The sequence below is a fragment of the Neltuma alba genome, unplaced genomic scaffold (assembly GCF_004799145.2).
Source record: "Neltuma alba isolate B1F8T4 unplaced genomic scaffold, ASM479914v2 tig00010923_pilon, whole genome shotgun sequence".
In the NCBI taxonomy this organism is placed as follows: domain Eukaryota; kingdom Viridiplantae; phylum Streptophyta; class Magnoliopsida; order Fabales; family Fabaceae; genus Neltuma; species Neltuma alba.
In genome coordinates, this window is record NW_021635699.1 from 9088 (window position 1) to 36260 (window position 27173).

The 27173-nt window shown below is 33.2% G+C and overlaps 2 protein-coding genes and 1 pseudogene across 2 annotated transcripts; all 3 read left to right on the forward strand.

Moving 5' to 3' along the window:
- The first annotated feature begins 1148 nt into the window (after positions 1-1148).
- Positions 1149-6198, forward strand: LOC114759963 (cinnamoyl-CoA reductase 2-like). The gene is made up of 2 exons (XM_028949210.1): positions 1149-2180; positions 5816-6198. The coding sequence occupies exons 1-2, from the start codon at positions 1351-1353 to the stop codon at positions 5967-5969; spliced, it is 984 nt and encodes a 327-aa protein (XP_028805043.1). The 5' UTR covers positions 1149-1350; the 3' UTR covers positions 5970-6198.
- A 4961-nt stretch (positions 6199-11159) lies between these two features.
- On the forward strand, positions 11160-17303 carry LOC114759962 (START domain-containing protein 10-like). Its single transcript, XM_028949209.1, has 5 exons — positions 11160-11237; positions 11750-12014; positions 14407-14565; positions 16320-16466; positions 17149-17303. The coding sequence occupies exons 1-5, from the start codon at positions 11194-11196 to the stop codon at positions 17269-17271; spliced, it is 738 nt and encodes a 245-aa protein (XP_028805042.1). The 5' UTR covers positions 11160-11193; the 3' UTR covers positions 17272-17303.
- Positions 17304-22625: 5322 nt separating this feature from the next.
- Positions 22626-26572, forward strand: LOC114759965 (uncharacterized; annotated as a pseudogene).
- Positions 26573-27173: the final 601 nt, after the last annotated feature.

A 27173-nucleotide genomic window follows, 5' to 3' on the forward strand; every position in this document is an offset into this window, starting at 1 on the left:
GCACTTTGATGTCGACGCTCCATACCTCATTGTTCCCCTCATCAAGGGACCCATACCAGAGGAACTTTTATGGTACATCTAGTCTGTCTCAGCCAATTATACTTGTGCCATAGCCTTCTCAACTGTAGTTGTACATGATCACCTGAATGACTTCAGAAATGAAAATTCTCCTCTTATCACACTTTTTGATATGCTTGCTCCTCTTCCTTGCTGGAGAGGAAAACTTTAGAAAATTCTCAAGGAACATAATATCTGGAACTTACCATCTCCCAAACAGAAGAGATTTTTCTGTTTGTTTACCTTTTTCAGGAATTATGGTATAAGTGCTAACCAAAGGCTTTACACAGACAACCGTTTGATTCTCCAAGTCACCACCCCCTCATGGCCTAGAAATGAAGGATTGCTAATGGAGAAAATTGGGAAAATATTAACTGCACTTAATCAGCCTGACACGGGAGAAGACACTTCATGTCTTTCTCTTGGACCTTTTCCTCCAAACTCACCGTCAGCCATCAGCACAACACTTGAAGAATTCCAGAGAGATTTCATCATGAGTGCTGTCAGACCTCCACCTAATAGGTCACAAGTCCCTCTACCGACAGAAGCCTCCTAAGACCCTTATGACGGAGACTCACAGGTTCAACTCACTCAACCTGAAGGACTCCATCTCCCTCAGCCAAGTTTTCAGCCACAACTCACATTCCTTGCAAGAGAATCCCAGGATCCTAACTAAGATGGCCTTGATCCAGAACTCGAAGACTCCTACTGTACAAGGAGACACTATGACTCAGATGATCTTGACCCAGAAGGCATTATGAACCTATCCCCTAGCCATGAACCTATCTACAAAGACTAGGGAACACCATCATCAGAAAATCTCCTTTTGAGATGCTCTGAAGATAAGGAGGACCCGCCAGATTCCTACTTTATGTTGCCATCTACTTTTACTTTATTAAAGTAGTTCGTGCTGTAATCTATTTCGTTTTCTTGTAATCAGTAAAGTATTTATCTTTATTAAAGTAGTTGACAAATGTGTCATTATTAGGATAGCCAGTCATCGTGAGAGATGTGTCATTACTAGAATAACAAGTCATCATGAGCCCCACCTGTCATAATTAAAGAAATGTTTTTTGCCAAAAGAAATAATCCGGAAACTACAAATATGGCGTTGAAGCTCACAGCATGTTACTCACTTCGTCTCTTCTGCACTCAAAATTCTTGAGAAGTACTTCAATTTATGCTTACTTTCTCCTGCTAATGCATTATCATTAGCTGCCCTTGGAATTTTAGATTCAGATTTGAGACCTCATTTATCAAATTTTCTTCTTCATTCCTTTACAAAATCAATCAATGGCTTCCCCACACACCGACGTTGTGTGCGTCACCGGAGCCAATGGCTTCATTGGCTCATGGTTGGTCAAAACGCTCCTGCAAAACCGTCGCTATGCCTCCATACATGCTTCCATATTCCCCAAATCCGACGCCTCTCACCTCTTCGGACTCCACCCTGACGCCAAATCCCGAATTAAAATCTTCGAGGTCGATGTGCTCGACGCCGCCGCCGTCGCCCGTGCCGTGGACGGTTGCTCCGGTGTGTTCCATGTGGCATCCCCTTGTACCCTTGAAGACCCCGTCGACCCACAGAAGGAACTCGTGCTTCCGGCGGTTCAGGGCACTCTGAACGTTCTAGAAGCAGCTAAGAAGTGCAAGGTGATGCGTGTCGTCCTCACGTCATCTATTTCCGCCATGGTCCCGAACCCTAATTGGCCTCCAAACAAGCCCTTCGATGAGTCCTCTTGGACCGACCTTGATTACTGCAAATCGCGGGCCAAATGGTACCCGGTGTCGAAGACGCTGGCGGAAAGAGGGGCATGGGATTACGCGGAGAAGAATGGCATTAACATGGTGGCGATTCATCCTGCGACGTGTTTAGGTCCTCTGCTTCAGAATTCGCTGAATGCTAGCAGTGCCGTGCTTCAACAGTTGCTTGAGGGATCAAAGGATACGCAAGAGTATCACTGGCTTGGAGCTGTTCATGTGAAGGATGTGGCCAAAGCGCATGTAATGCTGTTTGAAAACCCAAATGCTTCTGGTAGATATCTCTGCACCAATGGCATCTATCAGTTTTCTGATTTTGCCAACAAAGTGTCCAAGCTATATCCTGATTTCCCTGTTCACAGGTTTGCATTTTTTTCTTCCTCTTTTTCTGTTGTCATTCCTGTTTGGTTTTATTATCAACTGCTACAGTGTGAGGATGAAGTTTGACCTTGGTTTAAGAAGTGGGTGATCCACTTTGATGATTTTTTTTTAAAATTATTATGGTTGTTGACTTGGAGGATCACAGCTACTGCTGACTGATAACAAACATGACTTAAAATAAGCAGTGCTTTCTATTATGGGTTACAGGTGGGCTGGCATGAGTTTCACACTTTTGTGGTTTGGTTAGACTCCATCTGTCATAAAGAGATACTTGTATATTCGACCATCTATTACTTATTTAGACTATATCACACAATATTATGTAATTATTATTCAAATATTAAGATTTGTAATTTCAGGTAATTGGATGAATCTAGGGTGTGAATAGGGACTCAAATATCATTCAAAAAATATAGGGACTCGAATAACACTTTTAGTCCTAGAACAACGTTGTCTTGTGAAACCTTGGATTAAATTATGGTATACTTTTTGTTTTAACTTAAGATTTGAGAAATTTTGTTAGTTTTTCCTTTATCTTTCCATTTCTTTCCTTTCAACCTACTCCCTACCAATTTTCTTTTACACTGTTGTGAAAAATTCTGGTTTGGCCTACCACGTTTGGACTTTGGATTGGAGCCATGTAGTTTTCTTTCCATTCTGCAATGATTTCTCTTTTGTTTTGCCCCACTTTTTTATTTACTTATTGTGCTTCTCTCCACTTAGATAAGAACAACTTTTCCTTTGATTTTGGTCAGAAGTTCTCTCCCACTCTCTTCACTGATTGAGGTTGTAGGTGGTTCTCGAAATTTCTCATTTTTAGCTCATGTGGCTTGGAGCACATTATTGGTCTGCAGATAGATATTGATAATAAATTATACTTATGTTTCCTGAGGCTTATACCATATGTTTGTAATAATAGTTTGATTGCCTTCTGTATTATTTGCTTCTTATTACTAACTATGCTTTTTTGTTGCTATGTTTGATTTAATAATTGGCTTCCCCCATATTAGGGGACAATGTAGAGGGATAGATCAAATGAGAACATTTATAGTGTTAGGAGGAGACTAGGTGGTAGGTTACTGACATAACAATATCACTATTGACCATGGACCTATGACTTTTCCATTAAAAATGGAGATCTATACATGCTTGTGTGGAAGAGATACAGGTTCAACGCCCGATGGAGTAGTTAGCTGAATATGACGGAAAGTTATGGTATGGGTTGGAGAAGGGGAATACAGTACTCTTTTGCAGACTTTAATTGTTGTGAAAATTATGACGAAAGAAATATATTTTCTAATATTTACATAGAAGTCCTTCAGAAATTTCAGATGGGGCCATGGAAAGGGAAAAATTAGTCTCAGTTAAATTTGCCTTGTTATAGCAGTGTTACCTTAAAGTTATAGCTTAATGAAAGTTTCCGTCACATTATAGAAACTTCATTAGTATGCTCGGGAAAGTTACAACGAAGTTGTAAGAATGCTACTTTACTATTTAGGCGATTAACCATCATGCTTTGAGCAAGTTACTCCCAAGTGGCATTCATATTACCACCATTTTATGGGCAAGTTACCAACCTGTTTCGAGAAGTCACCACAAGATTATGGGAAAATAATCATCCAGGTTTAGGTAATTAGTCCCTATGTTATGAGCAAGTTATCCTCAACTGATAATTGTTACTGCCATGATTTGGGAAAGTTACATCCCAGTTATAGCCAGGTTACCTTCAACTTATGGGAAATTGCCGACATTTTGAAGGAAAGTAGTCGTTAAGTTTGTGCAAGTTCACACAAGATTAAAGGAAACAGGAAATGTGCCACGAAAAGCAAAGTTATCTGGTATGTTATCTCTAGCTTTTAGGAGTGTAACCCCTTCTTTACATGGATGTAGTTTGGAGAATGTACAACTAGGTATTGGAAAATTTACCATCAGTTTTGAAGTTTATTTACCTCCATTTTTTTAGTAGCATTGCTATATCTTTTTTGTAGTGGTACTATAGTCCTGTTACTTGCTCAAACTGTGGTGATTCATTGTCTTCTCCTATATGGTTGCTTTTAATAATCTTGAAGTAGCATCCTTAAGTATGTTATTTTTAAGAGACCTCTTTGTAAATATTAGAATATTTATGTCCTTCATGATAATTTTCCTCAATTATTTTGCACTTTTGGGAAGAAAAAATAAATAAAACCTCCACATGAAAAGAAAGTGTATAAATTACTCGGAGACCTTGAATTTTGTGTTCTCATGCTATGTCTTATATCCATGTTCTCTTTTGTGGTCATACTCAATGAGGTAAAAGAAATTCAATTCAGGACTAGGAAAGGCATGGGGTTTGGTAACTTGATTAATAATTTTGAAAAAATTGTTCACAAGTCAGCTAACACTGCATGTTAGGTGAAATTAGGGTAAGAAATTGGCGAGAAGGAAGAAGAGTAATGGGACTCAGTTATATCTTGACCGTAGCTCTTTGTTAGTTAGTTATTCAAAATACCTGAATTCAAATTTTTGATTTAAAACAATTAAATAATGATTGCCTACTTAAATGACATGTTTAAATTGAATAGATCATCGGGATATCAGTTATTATTATCTATTGTGAGCAATCATTAACTTGATAACTTTGTGTTCGAAATTCTTTCCCCCTTTAAGAGGTGATGGTTCCCTCTCCCCCTTTTTTCTCTTCCTTTTTTTGGGTGAAATTTGTTTTCATCTTTTTTCTTTATTGGATAAATGGACAATGATTGGCTTCGAGCAAAGTTCCTCCCAAGAACTGATTTATTATAAAATGACTTATGTTCTTTGTTAAGTATGTGGGTATAAGATTAGTTGGCATTGTATGTCAAGTGGGAAACAGCACAACCTGGAATCCTTTATTTAACCAAGATAAATCAATCAAATTGGGACTCATCATTATGTGCATCGTACATGATTGAATTTTTTGTTCTTTTTGTTCCCTTTTTCTTGGGTGAGAAAGTATACGGTATTTGATATTACTAATTAATCTTGATTTAAACACAATGTCTGACCCCAAATAGGAGTTATCTCTACTAGTGCAATTTTTTTTATCCTCAATACTCAAACTCTATCTTACTTCAAGGGTATATATTATCGGGTTTCTTTTACTCGATCTAACTATATTATTATTATTGGTAGATAACATTCTGATAAATTGTCAAGATGTTTTTTTTCCCCCCTCCTTTAAATCACTCGGCATCTGGGATTACTGACTAATCCAAATTTAAGTTATATTGGGCATTAAATGAAGAGAATCTCGCCTAATGTAACTTCATTTTTTTTTTGGGCATGCATAAGTCTCAGATTTGAGGCATTGCTTAAAAAAGGCATCAGATTTTTTTTCCACTTGATCCACCTGACATTGGTATATGAGATATACATCATGAACACAAAATTCTAGAGCAATGAAAATATTGAAAGAAAAGAGGACACATGTGAGTCGCATTCTCACCACTTAATCAGTGAATTCCCTTCCTGAATGTGGATTTCAGATCAATTGTCTGCCTCTTGAACATTGTGTGAATTTGTTTGGGAGGATTCGAATCTTAAATTGTCATCATGTGGGATGGTTCTCTCTCTAACTGATCATAACCACATGCAGGTTCCCTCCAGAAACTCAACCTGGGTTGGTAGCATGTGAAGATGCTGCGAAGAGGCTAATAGACTTGGGATTGGTGTTTACTCCACTTGAAGATGCTGTACGAGAAGCAGTGGACAGCCTCATATCTAGAGGCTTCCTTAAGCTTAGTAGATAAGTTAAAAATGTTAAATAAAACTAATTTTATTTTATGAATAAAAAATGACACTCTTGTCCATGATTCTTAAGTTTGGAAGTATTGGGGAAAATTTTTTTTTTACATATTTGTATAGTGTTATTTTTTTTTTCTATATCACGAGTATATGATAATGACTGCAAGTGCATGATAATCATCGTACAAAAATTATGAGATAAAGAAAATCATTTTCCATCCTTATAACCAAAAAGGACCTAGCTTTCTTTCGTGTCTTGTGCATTAATACCATCAAAAGTTTGACAGGTTATTTCCAGGGAAAATGACAGATGGGGACCTATAAAAACTTGATAATATCACAGACCGACTTTGTTTTGGAGTTATTGTTGATTTTTTTCGTTACTTCGTTCGGACTTAAATATAAGAACTTCTTAATGAATTTGTTTTTATTTCAAACGTAAAATTTCAATTTATTTTTTTAAAAAGAAATTTATAATTTTGTTTACACTCTTTGTTAATACTGCATATTGAAAAAATTGTTAAGGGAGTAAGTTTCAATGTAAATAACTCAAGGAGGCATTTTAAGAAGATCAAATACACTTTTTTTTTCCAAATAAATAAGTAAATTAATTTTTACTCTATGTAAATTAATAGTCTAAGTTGAGTACCATTTTAACTTTTTCAATGTTATTCGAATATTGCAAAGAATCGGTGACAACTTTGAAAAGCACATATGATTAACTTTTGGCCTTGTAAATTTCAAGGTCATTGTATGGTATTATTACTCCTGAGGATTCGTATCTATCATTTTTCATTATTTCAATCAAAAGGGAAGGCAAATCAATCTCAAATATTTGTGTATATAATTTACTTTATAATCTAAGCATCATTATTGTATTTATTTAATTTTTTTGTTGAAATGGTGGAAGTAATTATGATTGATGAATGTAATTATACCATGCTTACCTAGGAAATAAAATCACCTTCTTTCATTATACATCCTTTTTGAAAGTAGCATTCATTTTCATTATTCTACATATCTGTATGCCACTTTCAACATTGTGATACTTGTCATGGGTCTCCCAATGACCCTTGTCTTTAGGAAAGATTCTCTCTTCTCTCCTTCCCATCATTTTCCTCTTTCTCCTCCTCTTTTCCCAACCACAACATTAACATTAGAATAGTTTAAATTTGATTTTTTTTTTACAAAATGTCTTTGTATTTTTTAATTATAATTTGAAACTATTCACACACAAAAAAGTTAGCAATTTGTGTCTGGATGTTTATTCTTTTTTTTCCCCCAAAGAAAACCATTTTGCATATATCTATATTTTTTAATTTTTTAATTTGGTATCTATATAACGGTACTAATTAAGCAAAATTAAAGGATTTAATCATGAGAAAAAGCCTACAGATATCAAATTAAAAATTTGAAAAAAAGAGTATGAGTAATTGCAAAGTAGTTTTTTTCCTATAAAGAAATGTTTTAAGAATAATTTATAAAGATTTAATCTTAATCATTGAAATGTTGATATAATGATAAGAAAAAAGGGAGAGGATGGGAAGGCCGCAGAAGAAAATCTTCTCCTTATCACTCTGATTTTTTCCCCTTTCGTTTTATTAAATGCGTATCTTCAAGGTTTATGCGAATCTTATCTTTTTTTCTTGGGTGGTCTCAAAATTACTCTTCCCTATAAGCTTGCACATTCAATTATTTTCCTATAACAAGTTGCAATAGAAATAAATCAAATGCTTGCTAGAAAAATAATGTGAAATAATTATAAGTCCAATTGGAACTGGTAAAGGGGTTTTTTTTAACATAATTATTTGATTTTGATATTATCAAATAATCAAATAATTATAATTTAGAATATTCATATTAATTCAAGGACTAAAGATACACTTTAAAAACTTGTGGAATTAAACTACAAGTATACTTTATTATTTGAAAAATTTAGCTATTTTACTTTTGTTGCTGTTAAAAACTATAGTATTAAAATTCTACCTAAATTGGTAGATTAGACTAGTAAACTAGTGAACTAGTCTGTTCATGGTGCTAATAAAACACTTTGAAAAGGTTAGCCCGGTTAGACTTTATATTTTTTTTTTCCATTTAAGTAAGCAAGAAACAACATCATTTTGAGTTAAAAAGAAAAAAAGAAAAAACAACTCATCATATTTGTAACTCTTGAATTATACTACTTCCAAGTTCCAATCTTTAATATAATATCTAATTTGTAATGCAAATTACATAATAATTTTATATTAAGGACTCAGAGGTAGTATGTGATTTATACATAATGTTCTATCCATTTGTGGATTAGTGTCTTTTTTTATTGAATATTATTCTTTTCAACTTATACATATGAATATTTTGGCATATTTTAATCAAATTATATTATATTAGTTATGATTAAGTTCATCTCTCTTCAACCACAGTAAAAGTATTAATCCTTAAATCACAATCTCACAATTAGTTTAACTCCGGATCAATTTTCAGTATCTTGATTAAAAAAAAAGTTTAAAAAATTTATCCTTCCTTTTTAATAAATCGATTTTAAGTATCTTGACCAAAAAAGTAAAAAAAAAAAAAAAAAGGTTATCCTTCTTTTTAAAAAATAAAAATAAAAAAAGAAGTGATTCGTTTGAATGAAGTGGAGGAACGTTCACGTCACTTTCATAATAATATGATCTAAGAATAAGGGAAATGGGATGACCATTTCCTCTTCAACTGCTACGCACCACACGAACATGTGGGATTCAACAGAAGTGTGGTCACATCTCAGAAATGATATAAAACTAAAATTGGTAAAAAATAAATAAATTTATAACCCACATTTAATTATTTGAAATTGTTTAAAATTATAATATTAAATATTTCTAAAATTCAAAAAAATCAACTTACGCAAAAAAATTATAGCTCATAAGCAAAATTATTATTATTTATTTGAACCTTCAAATTGGATCAATTTCAAAGGCCAATGGTTTAACCATGATTGAACCGTGGTCAATCCAATCATAATTAAATTAATATAATTTAATTAAAATTTGTAAAAATATTCATATATAATTCTAAATAATTAATCCACAAAAAGTGGAACATTTATGCATAAACAATGCATAATATAATAAAATAGAGTTATTAAAATACGTGTATCACAATTCACAAACTATTATTTCTTTAACTCAAAATAATATCACGTCATACTTAATAAGGGGAAATATATATATATATATACATAAAATTCAATCTTGTCGATTTGTTTAAAACTCTAAACCAAATTGATAAAAGATTAATTTATCGATCGGCTGATTGAGTTGAATTTTAATATCATGGTTAAGGGTTCAATTATAATAAATACAAAAATATCATAGAATGAGAAAATTGTTCTAAACCAGGCCCTCAAAACTCAAATTTGACTAATAGTTAGAGGTTAATATAACTTTTTAAAAATAGTTTATATTAAAAAAAAAGAAGAAACAAAGAAATAAAGGAGTTGGTTGGTTTGGTTTAGCACCTAACATTAGGGCAAGTGAGGGAAAGGACAACGTAAATTGGGACCAATTCTTACAGCTTTGCTCTTTGAGATGAGAATCCAACTCTTTCATGGCACGTGACTGGGCCCTGACTTGGAAAGCAAGATTTTGGTTACATTCATCTTCCTCTCTCTTTTTTTAGGGGTGTTTGGCATTAAGTAAAAATACTTAAAAAAAATATTTTCATATAAGTTGAAATAAAAAATTTTTTTATATACTTGCTTTACATATCATAAAATTACTTTTAAAATAATGGTTTGATTTCCATTCAAATACACTCTCTTCTTTACCTATGAGCCACTAGAGGTGGATATTATTAAAAAAAGTAAAAGAAATTATAGTAAACTCAACTTGAAAATTACAAAAGGGGAAAAAAAAAGTATTGAAAAGATGTTCTTAACTTGGAGAAAACAAAAGAATAGTAATGTTTTAAAGGACTTTATAAAAAAAATTTCATCGTTCTACTAAAATTCAACCCGGATGGCCGACGTACTAGTGAGCCGATAGACTAATTTCTTAGTATTTTATATTTTTCTTTTCTTTCCAAACCTGAAACAACGTTATTTTGAGTTAAAAAATAATTGTCATCTTTATGTTTTGGTAACTCTGTTTTGTTGAATTATGTCTGGTTTACATATAAATTTTATTTTTTCTTGTCAGACACTCTTATTAGAAGTAATTCTGTTTGATACATTATTAAATACTAAATATAAGTGCCTTTTCAAGTGAAGATTCAAATATTGGTTCATCACATTGTGAGAGATTAGCCTCTTCAACTAGATCCAATCCTGTTAGTTGATATAAATGTTTCAATTATTTGAAGATTAATTTTTTATTTAAATATTTACTCTTTCCAGGATTATGTGTGAATATCTTTCTATATTTCAATTAAATTATATAATTTGAATCATATGGGTCTGACCCCGATTCAATCGTAGAGAGGGATGATAATTGTTGAATCAAGTAAAAGAAATACAATGCCTTCTAATAACAACGTAGATTCAAACCTGATTAACACTGGTTACTTTAATTCTCTCCTCGTTGAATCCATTTAGTCAACTCAAACCCATTAAATGTTACTACAAAATTGTGAAAAAATTAATTTACAAATTTAAAATTTATTATTTATAATTATAATTTTCAAGTATAGTTTTTCCCTCTTTGGCACGTAATAAGGGAAAAATCTTCCCTGAGTCGTACGTCCTTTGTATATACATAGTAATAGAAACTTAGGATGATGGAGTCTGTGCTAATAAATATATATTCTTAATATATATATATATATATATCTCTCTCTCTCTTTCTCTATCTGTTGATCCACTGAATATTTATTTTTAAATAATTAATTTTCATGGGCTTGTCAAACGCCACCCAACAGTCCATGTGCTTCATATTTGCTGCCATTTCTTCTGCTCCTTTTTTGGGGAAGAAAGAGAATCTCTCTCTCTCTCTCATATTTCTCTCTTTCTTTCTCTTATCTATTGGGTGGTGGCTTGTTGTTTGCTCTAATCATTCAAGCTTCTTCTGGCATTCCATGTGCATCAATCACCAGCCCCCCACTTCCTTTTAATTCCCTCTCTTACTTACTCTTCTCCTTCTTTTATATATATATATATATATATATATAAACCCCTCCCTCTTCCTCTCTGACTCTCTGAGAAATTAAACCCCAAACACAGTTTCTTCTTGTAAAACCTCATAACAAGAAAATATGAGCGCCACAGGGAGCCCTGCTCCTCCTTGCAGCAGATCCTGGTAAGCCTACCTTCTTCTGTTCAAATTCCGCTTCCAATAATGAACTCGCCTTCATTTCTCTCTTTCTTCCCCTCAGCTTCTTCCTGCTCTTCATTTTCTTGTTACTAATTACTCTCTCTCTCTCTCTATTCTCTTGAACTTGTCTTGAACCAGTACTAGCTAGCTGGCTAGCGTTGGCTGTTTGAGTTTCACTTACTTTAAAAGATACATACATGAGAAGTTTCAAGTTCAACATCAAGAAATTATATGTTTGTGTGTGTGTGTGTGTGTGTTTGAGTGCGCATGGGTGATATATACTATATTTCTGCTGCTTAACTGTTAAACCTAGAATATGAGAAGATGAAGATGGTGATATGTTGAAAATGTTATATATGTGCGTGTGTGTGTTATGTTTTTATCCTTGTTGTTCATGTATGGATTATTGATGATCCAGTTCTCCCATATTCTTTTATGGGGGAATTATTGGGAATATTAATGAATTAATAATTTAATTTATGATGATGATGATGAAGGTCGATAAGTGAGGATTCGTTGAGGAGGTACGTGCATTTTGCCAGTGAGAGCTGCATACAAGAGCTGTTGTCGGCTTCGGCGTCGGATTCCGACAGAGGAGTTGGAGGCGGCGGCGACGGGTGGAAGGTTCAGGGCGTTGAGAACGGCGTAGAGATATCGAAGCGGCGGTCGGGGTCCCTTCATACCTTCCGCAGCCGGTGGCTCCTCCGATCTCTCTCACCTCAGCAATTCATCACGGTCGCTAACGCCATTGATGCTGCTAAGGTCAGTCCTTATATTGATTTCTCAACTCTCCATCTTTATTCTTTACCCACACACCTCACCTTTTACCTTAAATTTCCAGATGAGATGAGTAACCTCATACTACCTCCGGTCCTTAATATAAGACCCCGTTTGACTTTTTGTTTGGTCCTAATTATAAGACCCCAATCTATTTTGTCTCTCATATTTATACATTTTTTTCCAAGATAGTCCTTCTAATAATGATAGTTCTAGCCAATACACTTAATTAGCAAGGATATTTTAGGAATGACAACACTTATTTATTACAAATAACTAACTTAACTTACTTCCTTAATCTTTTCAAATTAGTTAACTGGGTCTTATAATTAGGACCGGAGGTAGTAAGCTATATCTTTTTTAAATATTTTTATACGGTCATAATGCTAAAACCTTGTTTTTAAATATCGCAGAGTCACCCTATTTAGATTTGCTTAATGATGAGATTAAGGGATTGAAAATACATATTATAAATTTAAAGAAATAAATTGAATCTTAATATAAATTTAGAAGACCAGAGTAAATTATACTCTAAACAAAATTAGGCATCATACATTATAACAACTTGATATGTCTTATATATTTTCTTTTGTCTTTAATATAAAACTTGGTTGATTAATTTGGAAAGATTAAGAAAGTTAAATAAATTACTTTAAGATATTATATTTATCATTTTTTTTTAAAATAATATGTCTAGTTTATAAATTAAACTGATATATAATATAATGATACATGTCACTATGTTAGCGAAATATGTAACATATATTATAACTAAGTACTTTTTAGTTTTCTTAATTTTTTTTAAATTAGTTAATTTGGTCTTATATTAAGGGTCGGATGTAGTAACAATTTTTAATTATTTTTTATTAAATATATTTTTATGTATTATATGAAATAGGGATAAAAGAATTTGTTGATATAATTTATTATAGATTTTACTATATATAGATTATTGTATTTGGTGGGTGTGTGTGTGTGTATCTTCTTATTTAAACAGGATATATATATATATATATATTAGCATATGCATCATAAAACTATGTTTAAAATTTGGTTGGGAAAAAAAAAGAGAACTAAAATGGTGTTCCTGTACAATTTCCCTACCAAGAAGTAACATATCATTTACAGAAATGGACAAACAAATCCAATTTTGCGTGCCACCACATATCAAACCTATATATTCTCATGAAGTATCAACTTATATTATGATTTATTATCATTATGTAAAGAATAAATAATTACTTTACCAAAAGTAAATATATTGCATAATATTTATAGATAAAAATTTTTAACTAGCTTCAAATTTCATGTAAAGTAGATGAGCCTGCAATTCCATCAGAAGAAACTATATTAACATTCAATATTCTGTACCACATGATAGAAGAAATAATATAAGGCCTCACAAGCATTCAACTGAAATTATCTACTAACCAAAAAAATTAATATAGTATTAATTTTAGAAATCAACATTGAAAATATTTTTTATAAAAAATTGAAAATATGATGGTGATGATGATAACACAAAAAAAAATTAATAATTTTGAATATTCAAAAGAAGCCGAATTGAGAGAAAAAGAAGTGAAAAAGAATAAATAGGAAACTCCAAAAGCGGAGTAGATTCCGAGCCAGCGAATTGAAAAGAAAGCTTTTGTCTGTGGCCATGTTAATGTCCATACGGTGCCGTTTCTTGTTATAAAGAGTTAAAATGCTTCTCGTCCCATTGTGATATAGAAAATATTATTTTTGTTAGGAAAATTAATATTTTTCTCCATATAACTTTGGTTTGATTATAATTCAGTCCTTTAATTTTGATGCAGAACAATTTTCTCTCTATAATTTTGATTTAATTGAAACTCCATCCCTAAATTTTATCTCATTACAATTCAATCCTCATGGTTTTAACAATTTAAAATTTTAACTCACAAACCTCATGAAATATATAATTTTATTTTCTAAAATATGATCATTAATGTTTTAAATGGTTATATTATATAATTAAGTTATATCAAATCAAAATTCAAAAAGTGAGTTACAATTGAATCAAAACTATAAAAATCAAATTATACCAAATTAAAATTTAAGAACTACGTCGTCTTCATAAACGTCATAGCAAGTCCAAATGTTTACTATGTTATTTTTACTAGAGGTGATGACTTTTTAGTTAAAAATGATATTATACTGCAATTTATTTATAAGAATGATATCATTTTTTTACAGCGTTTTTTTTTTAATAATCGACGTGGATTGGGGGCGTTAAAAGCATTCTTTTTTTAGTAGTGAGAGGACTAATTTTTCCTATCATTTTTCTCTTTTTTCTTTTTTTATAATTTTGAATGGCTTATTGAGATTGTGAAAAATTTGTGATTGAAAAATGCAGCAATGGGACTCAGATCTGGTGGAAGCAAGATACATAAAAGACTTGGAAGACAATCTAAGCATAATTCGTTTGAGATTTGGAGATAACTCAAAGCCTCTCTTTCGCAATAGAGAATTCATTGTTTATGAGCGTCGTGAAACCATGGAAGATGGCACCTTGGTTAGTTCTCTCTCTCTCTCTCTCTCTCTTTTTTCCTCACATTAATTTCCTCTTCATTCTCATTAATTTCTGTTTCAGAATAACTGTCACAAAAAAATTGAAAAACTCCAAAAAGATACCATTTGAATTCCAAAATACCAAAAAAAAAAAAACCACTTGAATTTTAAAATCCCAAATTAGTTTTGTTTCCTATACTTTAATAGTAATTAACTATACTTGAAAATCAAATGACAACATATTTTGTAGGAATTCTTGATTTGAGGTTTTGAAATTTAAGTGGTACTTTTTTAGAATTTTCTCAAAAAACTTATTTGTATATAGTATAATAAATATCTTTTTCATATTTTAATATGGTATTAAACACTTTGTTTTCTGTTTTGTACATTAATACATTCATTAGGGATCAATTAGTGATCAAATAAGATTTATTTGAAAAAAAACTTGGAACATTTTAGGAAATAGATATCTACCTTATCAATACATTCATTAGTCATCAATTAGTGAACATTAGTGATCACATGAGAAAATTTTGGCTAACAATTTTGAGTTTATCTTTTGGTTTGATAGGACTTAAGAGGAATATATATATGTATATGTAAACTTTACCAAAAAATTTACGTTGATTTAAAAATAAATATAAGTCCATATAATTTTAATAAAATAAATTTGATATTAATTAATGAAAAATAATTATATCCCATTAATCATTAAAGTTACATGTAAATATCCCTTTTAGCTTTTCCTAAACTTTCACCTTTCACTTTTCCCTTTTGTTTATTCTTTTTTACATGGGATGCCATTTCACAACCCTACTCGGACAGCCCATCTTTATCAATGAAACATAGGATCCGGTTGTTACTTGTTACCCAAGGTAGAATAAAATGAGGAAAAAATAAAACACAAAATTAATTTTATAAATATAAAATGTCCTGCTTATCTTTAAATAATACAATAAAAATGATAATGATAAATCAGTAGCTAACCACTCTAGTAACAACATCACTTGTCACATTTGCATGAGATAGACATTGCATATAGTGATTTCAATACAAAAATATTTCTTTCCTACCCCATTTATCCCTATAAATAAAGATAATGCTTTTAAAGAATAAATCTTTTGTTTCATTTCTGATTTTTGTCTTTAGTCTCACTACATTGGTTACTCCATGTTCCTATTTGCTCATTCTCTCACTTACCCTCTTTCATTAGGTTATTATTATTATTTTCCATATTTATTGCCTTTAATCGATTTCAACCAAATTATGTTATTTGTGCCTTATAAAAGAGAGGATTGAAATGAGAATTTGTTGTGGGGCATACCATTGGATCAAAGAGGACCCCAAGCTAAAAGCAAGAAGAAACTTTTGTGGGCAAATGACAATATATAAACCCTTGGCCCTAGGATTCACAAATGCTAAAATGATAAAAACTTATTAAAGTCTCTTTTAGTGTTCTTTGGACGGACGAAAATACCCTTGGATGATCACGTGTATACAACTTTCAGTTAATTCTCAACTTCTATCCACGTCTCATCTCACTGTTATAACTTGAAATAGCTTCATATGACTCAAATTGCAAATGTGTTAAAATTAGAATGAACATAATAAAATTAATTAGTTAGGATCAATTTTAAACATAATTTTATTGTGATTGAACCAATACATAAAATTTAAGATAATATTTTCTTGATGCCATTATTAGTGCAATTTTTTTTTAAAAAAAAGATGAATTGAAATGGGAATGAACTATTATAGGTAGTGGCAGTAGCATCACTACCAAAGGAGATAGCAGCAGGGTTGCATCCAAAGCAAAGCAATGCAATTAGAGGATTACTGTTGCAGTCAGGATGGGTTGTGGAGAAGCTTGAAGATGATTCTTGTGTTGTCACTTATGTTGTTCAGGTATCTCAATTTCATTGTTATTTCTTTTTCTATTAATGTTATGAAGGAAAAATTATTTTCTAAATCCTTATAGTTTTACCTTACTTTTAATCAAATCGTTACTAAAAAAATTATAAGAACCTGATTAAAGTTAGTGAAACCATAAGGATTGATAAAACAAATTGTAGGGATTTAATTAAACACAAGTGAAATGATAAGAATATGGTAAATAGGTGAAAAAAAAAACTATAGAGATGTTATTAAAAATCAGGTAATATTATAGTAACTTACATGTGGATTTTTTTGTATTAAAATGGGTTAAACTTTGGTAGACTGGTTCAGTTAACCACAAAAAGAAGGTTGGATTTTTTTTTTTTGTTGGGGGAGAACCCGAATATGGTGGATCATGGACTGGGTTGACCCATTGCCAAACGTACCTATTCCCAATTATATGCATGTGACGAATCATATTTTAAATTCCTGTTATGAGAAGTGTCCATAAATATTGTCTTATATTAGCTCAAACAGGACTACATTTAATAGGAAAATAGCTATGTGTTGCAAAAGAAAATTAATAAATAATATGAAAAATATTTTTTAAAATTAGATCATAGTTTTTTTTTGGTTGAAAAATTGGATCAATATTTGGATCAACTTCATTTTTCACTAATTTTTTTTCCAAATTTGGTTTGTGTTGTTTCAGTTGGATCCAGCAGGATGGCTGCCCAAGTGCTTTGTGAATCGACTCAACACAAAACTGGTTATGATCATTGAAAACCTTAGGAAATTAGCCCAAGCTTCTCCAACTCATCATGCCCAAATATGATAAATATTTCTTTGTATAAAGTTAAATCAATATCAATATTAATATAAATATAAAAATTATAAGATGTTTGTACTATCCATAGGTTATGAATAGTGCATTTTCTTTCAAATTCTGCACAACTTTTTTTTTAAAAAAAAAAATTCTCCCCCAACTTCCTCCACAGTTTTTTCACACCATTATTTTAAGTAGAGCACTTTATTTCCAAGAAAGTTTCAGGTTATTATCCCTCATACATTCTCCGATGAGAATAGATATATATATATATATATATATATAAGGAAAAATATCTTCTTGTGAGAAAAAAAAAGGAAATGCAAAATTTCGAAGGAGATTATTCCATGGGAGTTTTTGGAGCGTACCTGAAAGCATTAGTAACCTTATATGCCCTCGTACAATTCGATCACAGAGGAGTCGGAATTTTGCTTATACAGCAAATGCACCGAGAAAAGAAGAAGAGAATTTGTAGTAAAGACATAAAAGGGGTAATTTATACCATTGACCCTAAGCTTTTATTTAATTATAATCAGACCCCAAATTTTATGGGCCTGGCTGATCCGCCAAAGGTGGATGAGGTATGATCCAACATTCCAATTATTAATTATTCTTTTTATTTAATAAGCCTTTTCTATTTTCTCTTTACTTAAAAAGAGAAGAAACAAGAGCTATGCGTAACTAAATTTATAACGTACCAAACCATAATCTCAGACTCATAGCTCCATCTTCCATGATTCACCCATGCTTTAGTGAAACGACCTAGTGGACCATTTTCTTTCTATAATTAGATTTGAGGATTTGCCTTGCAAATTTTATAGTCATTGTGACTATAATTTAATGTAATACCATATGGTACCAAAGACTAAAGAGCCATATATATAGTCTAGCAAAACTGTAGTATGCATCATTCGGTGTTCCACAATTCTATTTGAGACTTAGTATCAAGTTCCAAATTGATATTTTGGATTCCAATTCTCATTATCATAACAAACCATTTCAAATCATGATCATCATGCAAAGAAGGGGTGTTTGGATAACCCCATAATCACTTTTTAGAAATATATTTACTTCATATACCTTAAAAGCACTTTTGAAATTATAGTTTTGTTCTTATCCAAATATCCCCTAAGAGAAATTGTGGGTAAAAACCCAATTACCTCAACACTCCAAAAACGCTGATGTTAAGTTACCTGTTATATTTGGATGAGGTCTTAGGTTTAAGCCCAGCATTGACAGATTTGTGTTTGTATATGTATCTAAATTATATAAAGAAACCAATGAGAGTTGGGTTTATTGGAGTGAGCTAGTTTCTTATAATATGACAAACTAATATTCAAATTTCTATTGAGAAAAGTGCCCACACTTAGTGTATGACAGTGTCTCAGACCTTCAATAAGAGAATACTTATGCATAACAATAAAATTATGTGAAATAAAAGAAATAAGAGAACCAAAAGAAAAACTTTTAGAGTGCCACCGCCCAAAAATGGGAAATACCATAGAAAAGTCAACTAAGGATCAAGTACCAATTAAGAAACCGATGAGAGTTGAGTCCAGTAGAAAGGACTAGTCCTTCATAATGTGATGAATTAAAGTTTGAATCCCCACTAAAAGAGTTACCCGATAGTATCTTGAATATGATTGTTTTCAATAGAAGGATATCTATGAGTAGTAAAAAAAAAAAAAAACCAACTATGGATCAAATACCAAATCAATGAGTCTAGAGCAATTTCACCAATTACTCCGAAAGAAACGTATTTTAGAAGTAAGAACCTTGGGTAAATTATGATAACTCAAATTAAATTTATATAAGGTGAGATTTCAAAAATCAATTCCATCTCATCTAAAGTTTTAAATGATAAGAGTTTATTTGGATTAGCATTGGCAAAAGTTACTTTTATTCTAAATGACTTTTGCAGTTTAATGAATTTTGTGTGTGGATAAACTTTTGTTAAAAAACCTACTTGACAAACTAAAATTAAAAAAAAAAAAACATAAAATGATTACGTTTACGAATCGTATCACCCCATACTTTTCCTCTTTGGACCCAATCTTAACCTATTAAATCCCCAAGCTAGCCTTGTAGATTAACCTCATAGCAGAACTATTCTAACTTCTAACCGTCAAGATGCGCCATATTTCCAATAGTAGTTAATCACTCATAATTAATACTACTATATCTCAAGGCCATAAAACAATTCTTAATGAATGTAGGATATTGCAGACCGCATCATGAATGAATTTGGATAATTTCTTTAGAACTGATAGAATAGATCATGCAAAAAAATATTTATTATTTTTGTTGAAGTATCTCTATTGATTGTCCACATAGATAGACGTAACTAATTGGGATAGTTTTTATATATGATTATGTTAGGAAAACCAACATGCATTATGTAAATTAGTTTACCCAACTCCTACATTTAAGATGGGAAAAAACATAAAACTTGACCTCTAAGAATTGACACAAATATTTATGAGTAAAGTAACATCCAACACTCTGATATTATTCTTCAAGTGCATTCAGTAGCACAATATTATTTTTCTAGTCCATTTAACACCATGATGTTATTTTCTGGTGTAGTCAAAACCCTACTTGTTTATGATGTAGGTTGTTAGATGTGCTATAAATAAGATTAGGGTATAAGATGCATAAAAAATAACATCAAGGTATTGGATACACTTGAAAAATAAGATAAGAGTGTTAGATTCTACTTTACCTAAAATTTAATCCTCGTTACCAAAAATTAGCCTCCAAGCGTGTGTAGTAGCCATAAGGAGAGCTTGTCCTGTCTATGAAAAAAATTCCAACCTTCATATGCCTTCTTGAGATTTAGCCAAGCACAAATCATCCCATCATCTCAAAAGATGCAACATTCTAATTTTTTTTCCCAAATTACCATTAAAGGCCCAAAAGAAAGTAGCCATTAGAATTTCCAGCTCATGATATTAACCATTTAGGCATTAAGAAAAGGGACATTGGATAAACCACCGAAAGAGCTAAAGCGCAAACTTTAAATATGGGCATGTAATTAAGTCTACCCTCCTAGGATAATGACATGGCTTCTGCTTCTAATTTTTTATCAGTCTCCCCTTAATCAGTCTTGAGGCAAATTTGGCCACAAATATGCATCCATGGAACGCTTTAAGTTTCATTAATTAAATATGTTAAAAATATTATTGAACCTCTAAAAACATATCTTAATTATATGAAATTTTACGCGTATACCTTTTTTTCCCCACAATCCATAATCCATGAACTTATTATGACCTCTATATAGGATTTGAACTCACAATTTCATGCTTAAGAAAATCTTATCTAAACCAATTGCATTGTTTATGATTTATGTATCTATTTATTTAACATTTTTGGTTCAAACATTCATGTTACCACGTTGATTATCATCTTGATTAGTGTCCTCTAATGATAAATTCCGCAAAACTGTAAAAGCTACCACCCTTTATTAATCTCCAAGTTGTCGCCCTTGGTTCCTAATTAAGCCATTTCACTGATTTTCTAAGTTCCCTTGTGAACTACTTCATTTCTAGCATCTCACATTGTAAATTAAAAATTATAATCAGAACATTCATTCTCTAAAACATCGTTCAATCTTTCACAATTATTCTCGCAAATCATTCTGTCAGGTTTTATCATCCCTGCTTATTATTATAAGGTGTCATTCAGAAAAGTTTCTTGATTTAAAACATAAAATGTCCATGTTTCTTCTTCCAAAAGAAACTCTGTCACCCATCGTACTGTGGGTTTAGTGGTCAAAGGGTCAGACACTCTCACCAAATGAAATGATTTGATTTCTGAGATCGTCGCAGTATTTAAAAAGGCATATTCAAAGCCAAGACCTCAACTCGTAACATGTGATGACTCATGTGGAGCTTCTCCCATCCCAGTTTAAGTTATGGTCCTAAAATTTGTACCACCAAGGGGGAAAAAAAGGAACTCTCTTGCCGAAATACTTGGACACTTGGGCGGATAAGAGAAGAAATAAGTGTCTCCTGTATCAAGGCCTCATCATTATTGTGAGGCATCGAATTTCCTCATGGAAAGGCAGATTGTTATCTCACGTTTCGAGACTCACTCTCATCACATTTGTCTTATTTTCAGCCAATATTTATCAACTTTAACGTTTCAAGCTCCCTCAAAAGTATCGCAACCTTGTTGATTCTGCCTACCTTTATTTCTTTTAGGTTACGTTTGGTAGGGAGCATTGAAAATGAGGGATTGAGATTGAGATTACAATTGAAAAAATCTATTAAGAGAGTGTTTAGTATAAGAAATTGTTTGATATATGGGATTAGCCAAAGTCATGTATGTGGGATTGGAGAATACCATGGGGGGAAGTGGTATTCTCCAATCCCACCTTTATGAGTTTGTCTAATCCCATATAACAAACAATTACTCATGCTAAGTATTATTTTAATGATTTTTTTCAATTGCAATCCCAATCCCAATCCCTCATTTTCAATGCTTCATACCAAACGGGACCTTAGGGTTTTTCAGGTGATCAAAAGAAAATTCACCTCTCAAACGGGAATGACTTTTTTACCCCAGTGAGGGAAGAGATATTAGGGCAAATTAATTTCTCTCTTTTGGCACAGCAAGTTTGAAGGATTGTGAGTGCATAAGAACATTCTGTTCTTGGTGCTACTATGAAGATCAAGTTCATAGATATGGATTCAAATTCCATCATTAATATTTTAATAAGGCAGATTGTTCTTAAACAATTAAGATAGTCATTAAATTTGTTCTAAGACGGTAGAATTTTCCTATTTTACTTATAAAAATAATAAAATTGTCTTTAATATTATATTTTTATTATCTTTTATTTTCTCATATATTTATTAGAGGGGAAAGTGAGAAAATTATATTAATGATTTTGCCTAAAATTTCTTCACCTAAACAAAAAGTCACAAAGCCAGAGGCGGATAGCAGTTCGTTGATTCCACGGGGGAAGAGAGTGTGTGATTGCCTCGAGTACTTCAAACCTCAAACTTCAAACTTGAAAGTTCTCGTCTCGCACATCCCCAAGAAGCATCGTTGGTGCAAGCAAGGCAGAGCGAGGCATGGCCAAAGCAGCCCAACTTTCTGGCACTACTGTTCTTCTTCTTCTCTTTTTTCTTTCGCTCTCTTCTCTCTCCTTTTGAATTAAATGCGCTCGAGAGGGGGGGGGGGAGAGAGACAGTAATATTCCAATCCCTCCAAATTCAATAACAAAAAAACCCCCAGAATTTAATGCAGCAGCTGAGATTCCCACCCACCCTTTGCCCTCCAAAATCTCTCCCCAATTTCCTCCTCATTCCCCTTCTCCCTCTCCTCTTACTTCTTCTTCACCTTCTCCGTCAAATGGACACTTTCAAAATCTCACTTGGTTCTTCTGGTTCTTCTTCTTATTTGTCTTTTGCTTCCCTTTTGCCCCCATGTCCCTCTTCATCAACATTGGCTTCGGCTATTCCATTGCCATCGCCCTCGCCTTCCTCGTTCTTGCCTCTACGCTCATTCTCTCTTTCTACCTCTGTTGCCGCAACCGCAACCCCAACCCCACTTCGCATTCGAACCCGAATCCGAATATGAACCCATCTGGGGCGAATGTGGAATCCGAGGGTATTGTTCTGCCTCGGGTGATTTTTGTGGCGGAGGAGGAGGATGATAACGAGAGCTCCGTCGTGGGGCTCGACGAGAACGTTATAAACTCGTACCCCAGGTTCCAGTACAGTAGGGGTGCTATGGGTGTTGGAAGCAGTACGATGTGTTCGATCTGTTTGTGTGAGTATAGGGATTCGGAGATGCTGAGGATGATGCCGGAGTGTCGCCATTATTTCCACCTCTTGTGCCTTGACGCTTGGCTTAAACTAAATGGGTCGTGCCCTGTTTGTCGGAACTCGCCGCTCATGACGCCGATTTCGACGCCTCTGCAAGAAGTGGTGCCGCTCTCTCAGTACCCGGCTGACCGGAGGCGACGGAGGTGACCATTTTCCTTCTTGGACTCTCTGGGTTCGCTTCTCAAGAATGTAAATCTTCTGGGTTATTGAAGATGATCAAGTTTTTGCCTTTTTTTTTTTTTTTAAATTGGGTATTTTCTTTTCTTCATTCGGAAGAGAAGAAAATAGAAGAAGAGAGTGAAGGCGTAGAAGTAGTGGTACTCACAGTTAAAGTATCATTTTGTTGGATTAAAATATTGAAATGAGAAATTAACTGATGCTTTATCCTAGCTGTTTGAGTTTGCGTTTCACATGAATTAGCCTCAATGGGTTTGTTCCTCAATTCTCTCTGTATAAAATTTTGTGTCGCTGCCCAGAAATGAATGTTTGACAAGGCATCATTCTCTATAATCCTTATGGTGGATTGCTATCTCTGCATTAAGGTTGTTGATGTTGATTTCCCGTTGGTTACCTTTTTGTTTTCTTCCTTCGTTGACTGGTTACCTACCAAAGTCTGCATCAATTTGACTTCTAGTTGAACATCGTTGTTGATTTGTAATTTAGTATTCATCTTCAACTTCATTCTTTGCACTTTCCCCTCTACTCAGGGAAAAAGAGATTTTTGCTTTTGCTTGCCTTTTTTTAACATTCATGGCTCCACTTAGTTGTCCTCATTGTAGACAGCTAGGATTTGGTCCCTTGTATTGGGACAATGGCTTCTGTTCCTGTCTCCCATAATGCTTGTCACTAGGACCCTTTTGTATTTTAGAGGTTTAGAGATTCTATGCTCTTTTTCCGAAGTCCGTTTTGTCCATGTAATTATTATATACACATTGGCTTCTAGTCCCTGCACGGAGTCCTAGAGCAAGCTATCTGTTCTTTTTTATTATCACTTGTGAACAATATGGCTTGCCAAAATTCTTGTTGATACGTAGATAGATATTGATAGATTTTCTTTTCTAATTTTTCTCATTATTTTTATAATAGAACTGTTAAATGTATTCAAAGTCTTCAAGCAGGTCAATGAAATTGAAACTGATAGCCTGATAACATGGAGCCAGGTCAAGAAATTTTTTTTTCCCCTAAAAAAACTGACCATGTGAACTTGAAACGTTACTTTTGTTTAATATGAGGCAGTTTCATTTTTGAAGCAACTACACGATTTTGCTGACAAGTTTGTCTGTATGATGCATGTGGTTCAATCTTGGAGTTAGAGCAGTGTCACAAGTGAATGGAAGACTTAAACATGTGAAAAGCCTTGTTGACCAAATATTATATGCTGATGCTAGAAAATTAAGTTACTTGACCAAATAGTGAATTCTATGGTTGCTTTATCGTGTTTTCTGCTATTAGCTCTCCTTTAGATCTGTAATAATAAACCGTTTATCTTTTAGCAAGTTGTGAATACCTGAATTTAAGATCCACGCGTTGACTTGCTCTCTTTTTGTGATTGACTTTAAGTATTTGCTAAGCTAGCGCTATAGAATGCTTGAATAATCCGTTAGGTCAATTTCCAACTCCATATTATGTCAAGAGATCTTCTAGATCCACCTATTCATATTTTTGATCACCAATTTTCTTTCCAAATAAACGATTACCCCATATCTCCATGATTAGCTTTCCAGTTCTTATCACTGTTTCAGTTCTCATGCTGTGGCTCTATGAACATGTTTCCCTTGAGCTGCAAATGTCAGGTTATTTCTTAGTCTGAAACAGATTATGTTTGTGTGGGTTTTTTTTTTTGCCCCCCTTTCTCTTTTTGTCCTGATGTTTTTGGTTTGAGGATATATGAAAGCACTCAATATCCTCAGTTCAGAAAATACAGAAATGCCAAAACTGAATGGTACTCCTAAATTTGCAATATGGAGAAGGGCTTACTGCACAATCTTTGTATTGGGTGCTCTTGCTCTTCTCTCTGTTGCTACCTTGTCTAAATTCTTTATCTCTAAATCCTTTCTTGACACTGAATCTCTATGCAACCACTTGAATCCTGAGGAGCCAAAGGAAATTCGAAATAGTGTGATTATAACGGCTCAAAATGTAATTCAGAAAATTCAACAAGAGTTGCAGAACTTGAGAGATGCAGAGTCAGATACAGCTTCTGTGATGGAAATGAGTGTCTTTCTTGCTGACATTTTAGGACTCCTGGAATCCATGGAAGCATCTCTTTCAGATTATAAAGGGATTGGTCAGCATAAAACCAGTGCCACAACTTCTCTTCCACTTTTGAAAGAAAAGAAACAGCCTGATGAGCCGGCTGATTACTTCTTCCGGGAGGAGATTCGCAAGTATGTGAAGATCAAGCCTAATAGGTTGGGAAAACAGAATTTCATGGGGGCTAATGGAACCTTCACTAGTATTGGCCATGCTTGCTTTGCCATGAGGGAAGAGCTTGAGGAATACATGGATTATGACATTGGTGAAATGTGCAATGATGACTGGAAACTGGCTCAGAAGCTCATGGTACATGGCTGTGATCCTCTCCCAAGAAGAAGATGCCTTGCAAGAGCACCTCGGCTATATATGCAGCCATTGCCAATCAACGAGTCCATCTGGAAACTTCCAGATGACAGAAATGTCCGGTGGAGTCAATACCGGTGCAAGAACTTCACTTGCCTCGCTGGGAACACCACTCGTAAGGGATTCTTCAAGTGCTCAGATTGCTTCAACCTCACTCATCATGAATGCCCAGATGGGTAACATTGGATCCCAGTTCTGAAAATCAGACTTCTGATTTCCTCATATCTGATGTGCTTCAAATCAAGCCTGGAGAGATCAGAATAGGATTGGACTTCAGTGTTGGAACTGGTACTTTTGCTGCTAGAATGAAAGAATATAATGTGACTATAGTTTCTGCAACTATCAACCTAGGAGCACCCTTCAATGAAATGATAGCTCTCAGAGGACTTGTTCCTCTATACTTAACCATAAATCAGCGGCTTCCATTCTTTGATAACACCCTCGATTTGATCCACACGACGAGGTTTCTGGACGGGTGGATTGATTTTGTGCTGCTGGATTTTGTGCTGTATGATTGGGATAGAGTTCTGAGGCCTGGTGGGTTGTTGTGGATTGACAGCTTCTTCTGTTTGAAGGAGGATTTGGATGATTACTTGGAAGCTTTCAAGATGCTGAGGTACAAGAGACGCAAGTGGGTGGTTGTTCCAAAGATTGATAAAGGTGATCAAGAAGCGTTCTTTTCTGCTGTCTTAGAGAAGCCTCCTAGACCATTCTGACAATCTCACAGCATGATATGATGTTCTTTTTTGCTCCCCTCAATTTAGGTATAGTTTCAAGTGATTACTAATAATCGAGTTCTCTAATAAGAATGACATGAGATTATTTCTTTACAATTCATGTCTTAATTAAAAACTTCACAGTAAATATATATTTTTTCAGGGAGTGTTTGGATGAAATCTAAACCATAGTTTCAAAAGTGATTTTATGACATACAAAGTAAATATGTAAAGGAGTTTGTCTCACTTTCTCAAATGCCAAACACCTTTTTTTTAAAAAAAAAAAATCAAGTTCAGTCCTAGTTCTAATATTCGTGTGCCTCAAGTTGATGTTGAAGACAAGTTTAGCTTTAATTTCAATACTGTAGAACTTGTGTTATGTTTTGTGTTAAATGAAAGAGATGTCAATAGTGTTTTTCCCCATTAATTTTTGCGGACCGTGTTGGATATTACGTTGTGCGATATATATGCCTATATACATATATGTGTGTGTGTGTGTGTAAATACTATTTTTCGGACAAACTAAAGGTGGCCAAGTTGATCATAATGTTAACTGAAAAATTCGTGTCAACTGGTACCTCTTTCAGTACTTATTAAGATCTAGTTGCTTAATTTAAAAAATTAGTTTAGTTATTGTTATTTCTCTAGTTTTTAATGTAGGATCTAATTGAAGAGTAATATTGATTTTATATATAAGACTTATTTTATATGTTTATCAATTTTTTTCTAAACTAACTCT

Bases quoted from the DNA above. Each gene is read 5' to 3' on its own strand.
- LOC114759963 (XM_028949210.1), top strand. From the start codon at position 1,351: ATGGCTTCCCCACACACCGACGTTGTGTGCGTCACCGGAGCCAATGGC. The intron at 2,181-5,815 runs GTTTGCATTTTT...AACCACATGCAG, and splicing joins CCTGATTTCCCTGTTCACAG to GTTCCCTCCAGAAACTCAAC.
- LOC114759962 (XM_028949209.1), top strand. From the start codon at position 11,194: ATGAGCGCCACAGGGAGCCCTGCTCCTCCTTGCAGCAGATCCTG. The intron at 14,566-16,319 runs GTTAGTTCTCTC...GAACTATTATAG, and splicing joins CCATGGAAGATGGCACCTTG to GTAGTGGCAGTAGCATCACT. The intron at 16,467-17,148 runs GTATCTCAATTT...GTGTTGTTTCAG, and splicing joins TTGTCACTTATGTTGTTCAG to TTGGATCCAGCAGGATGGCT.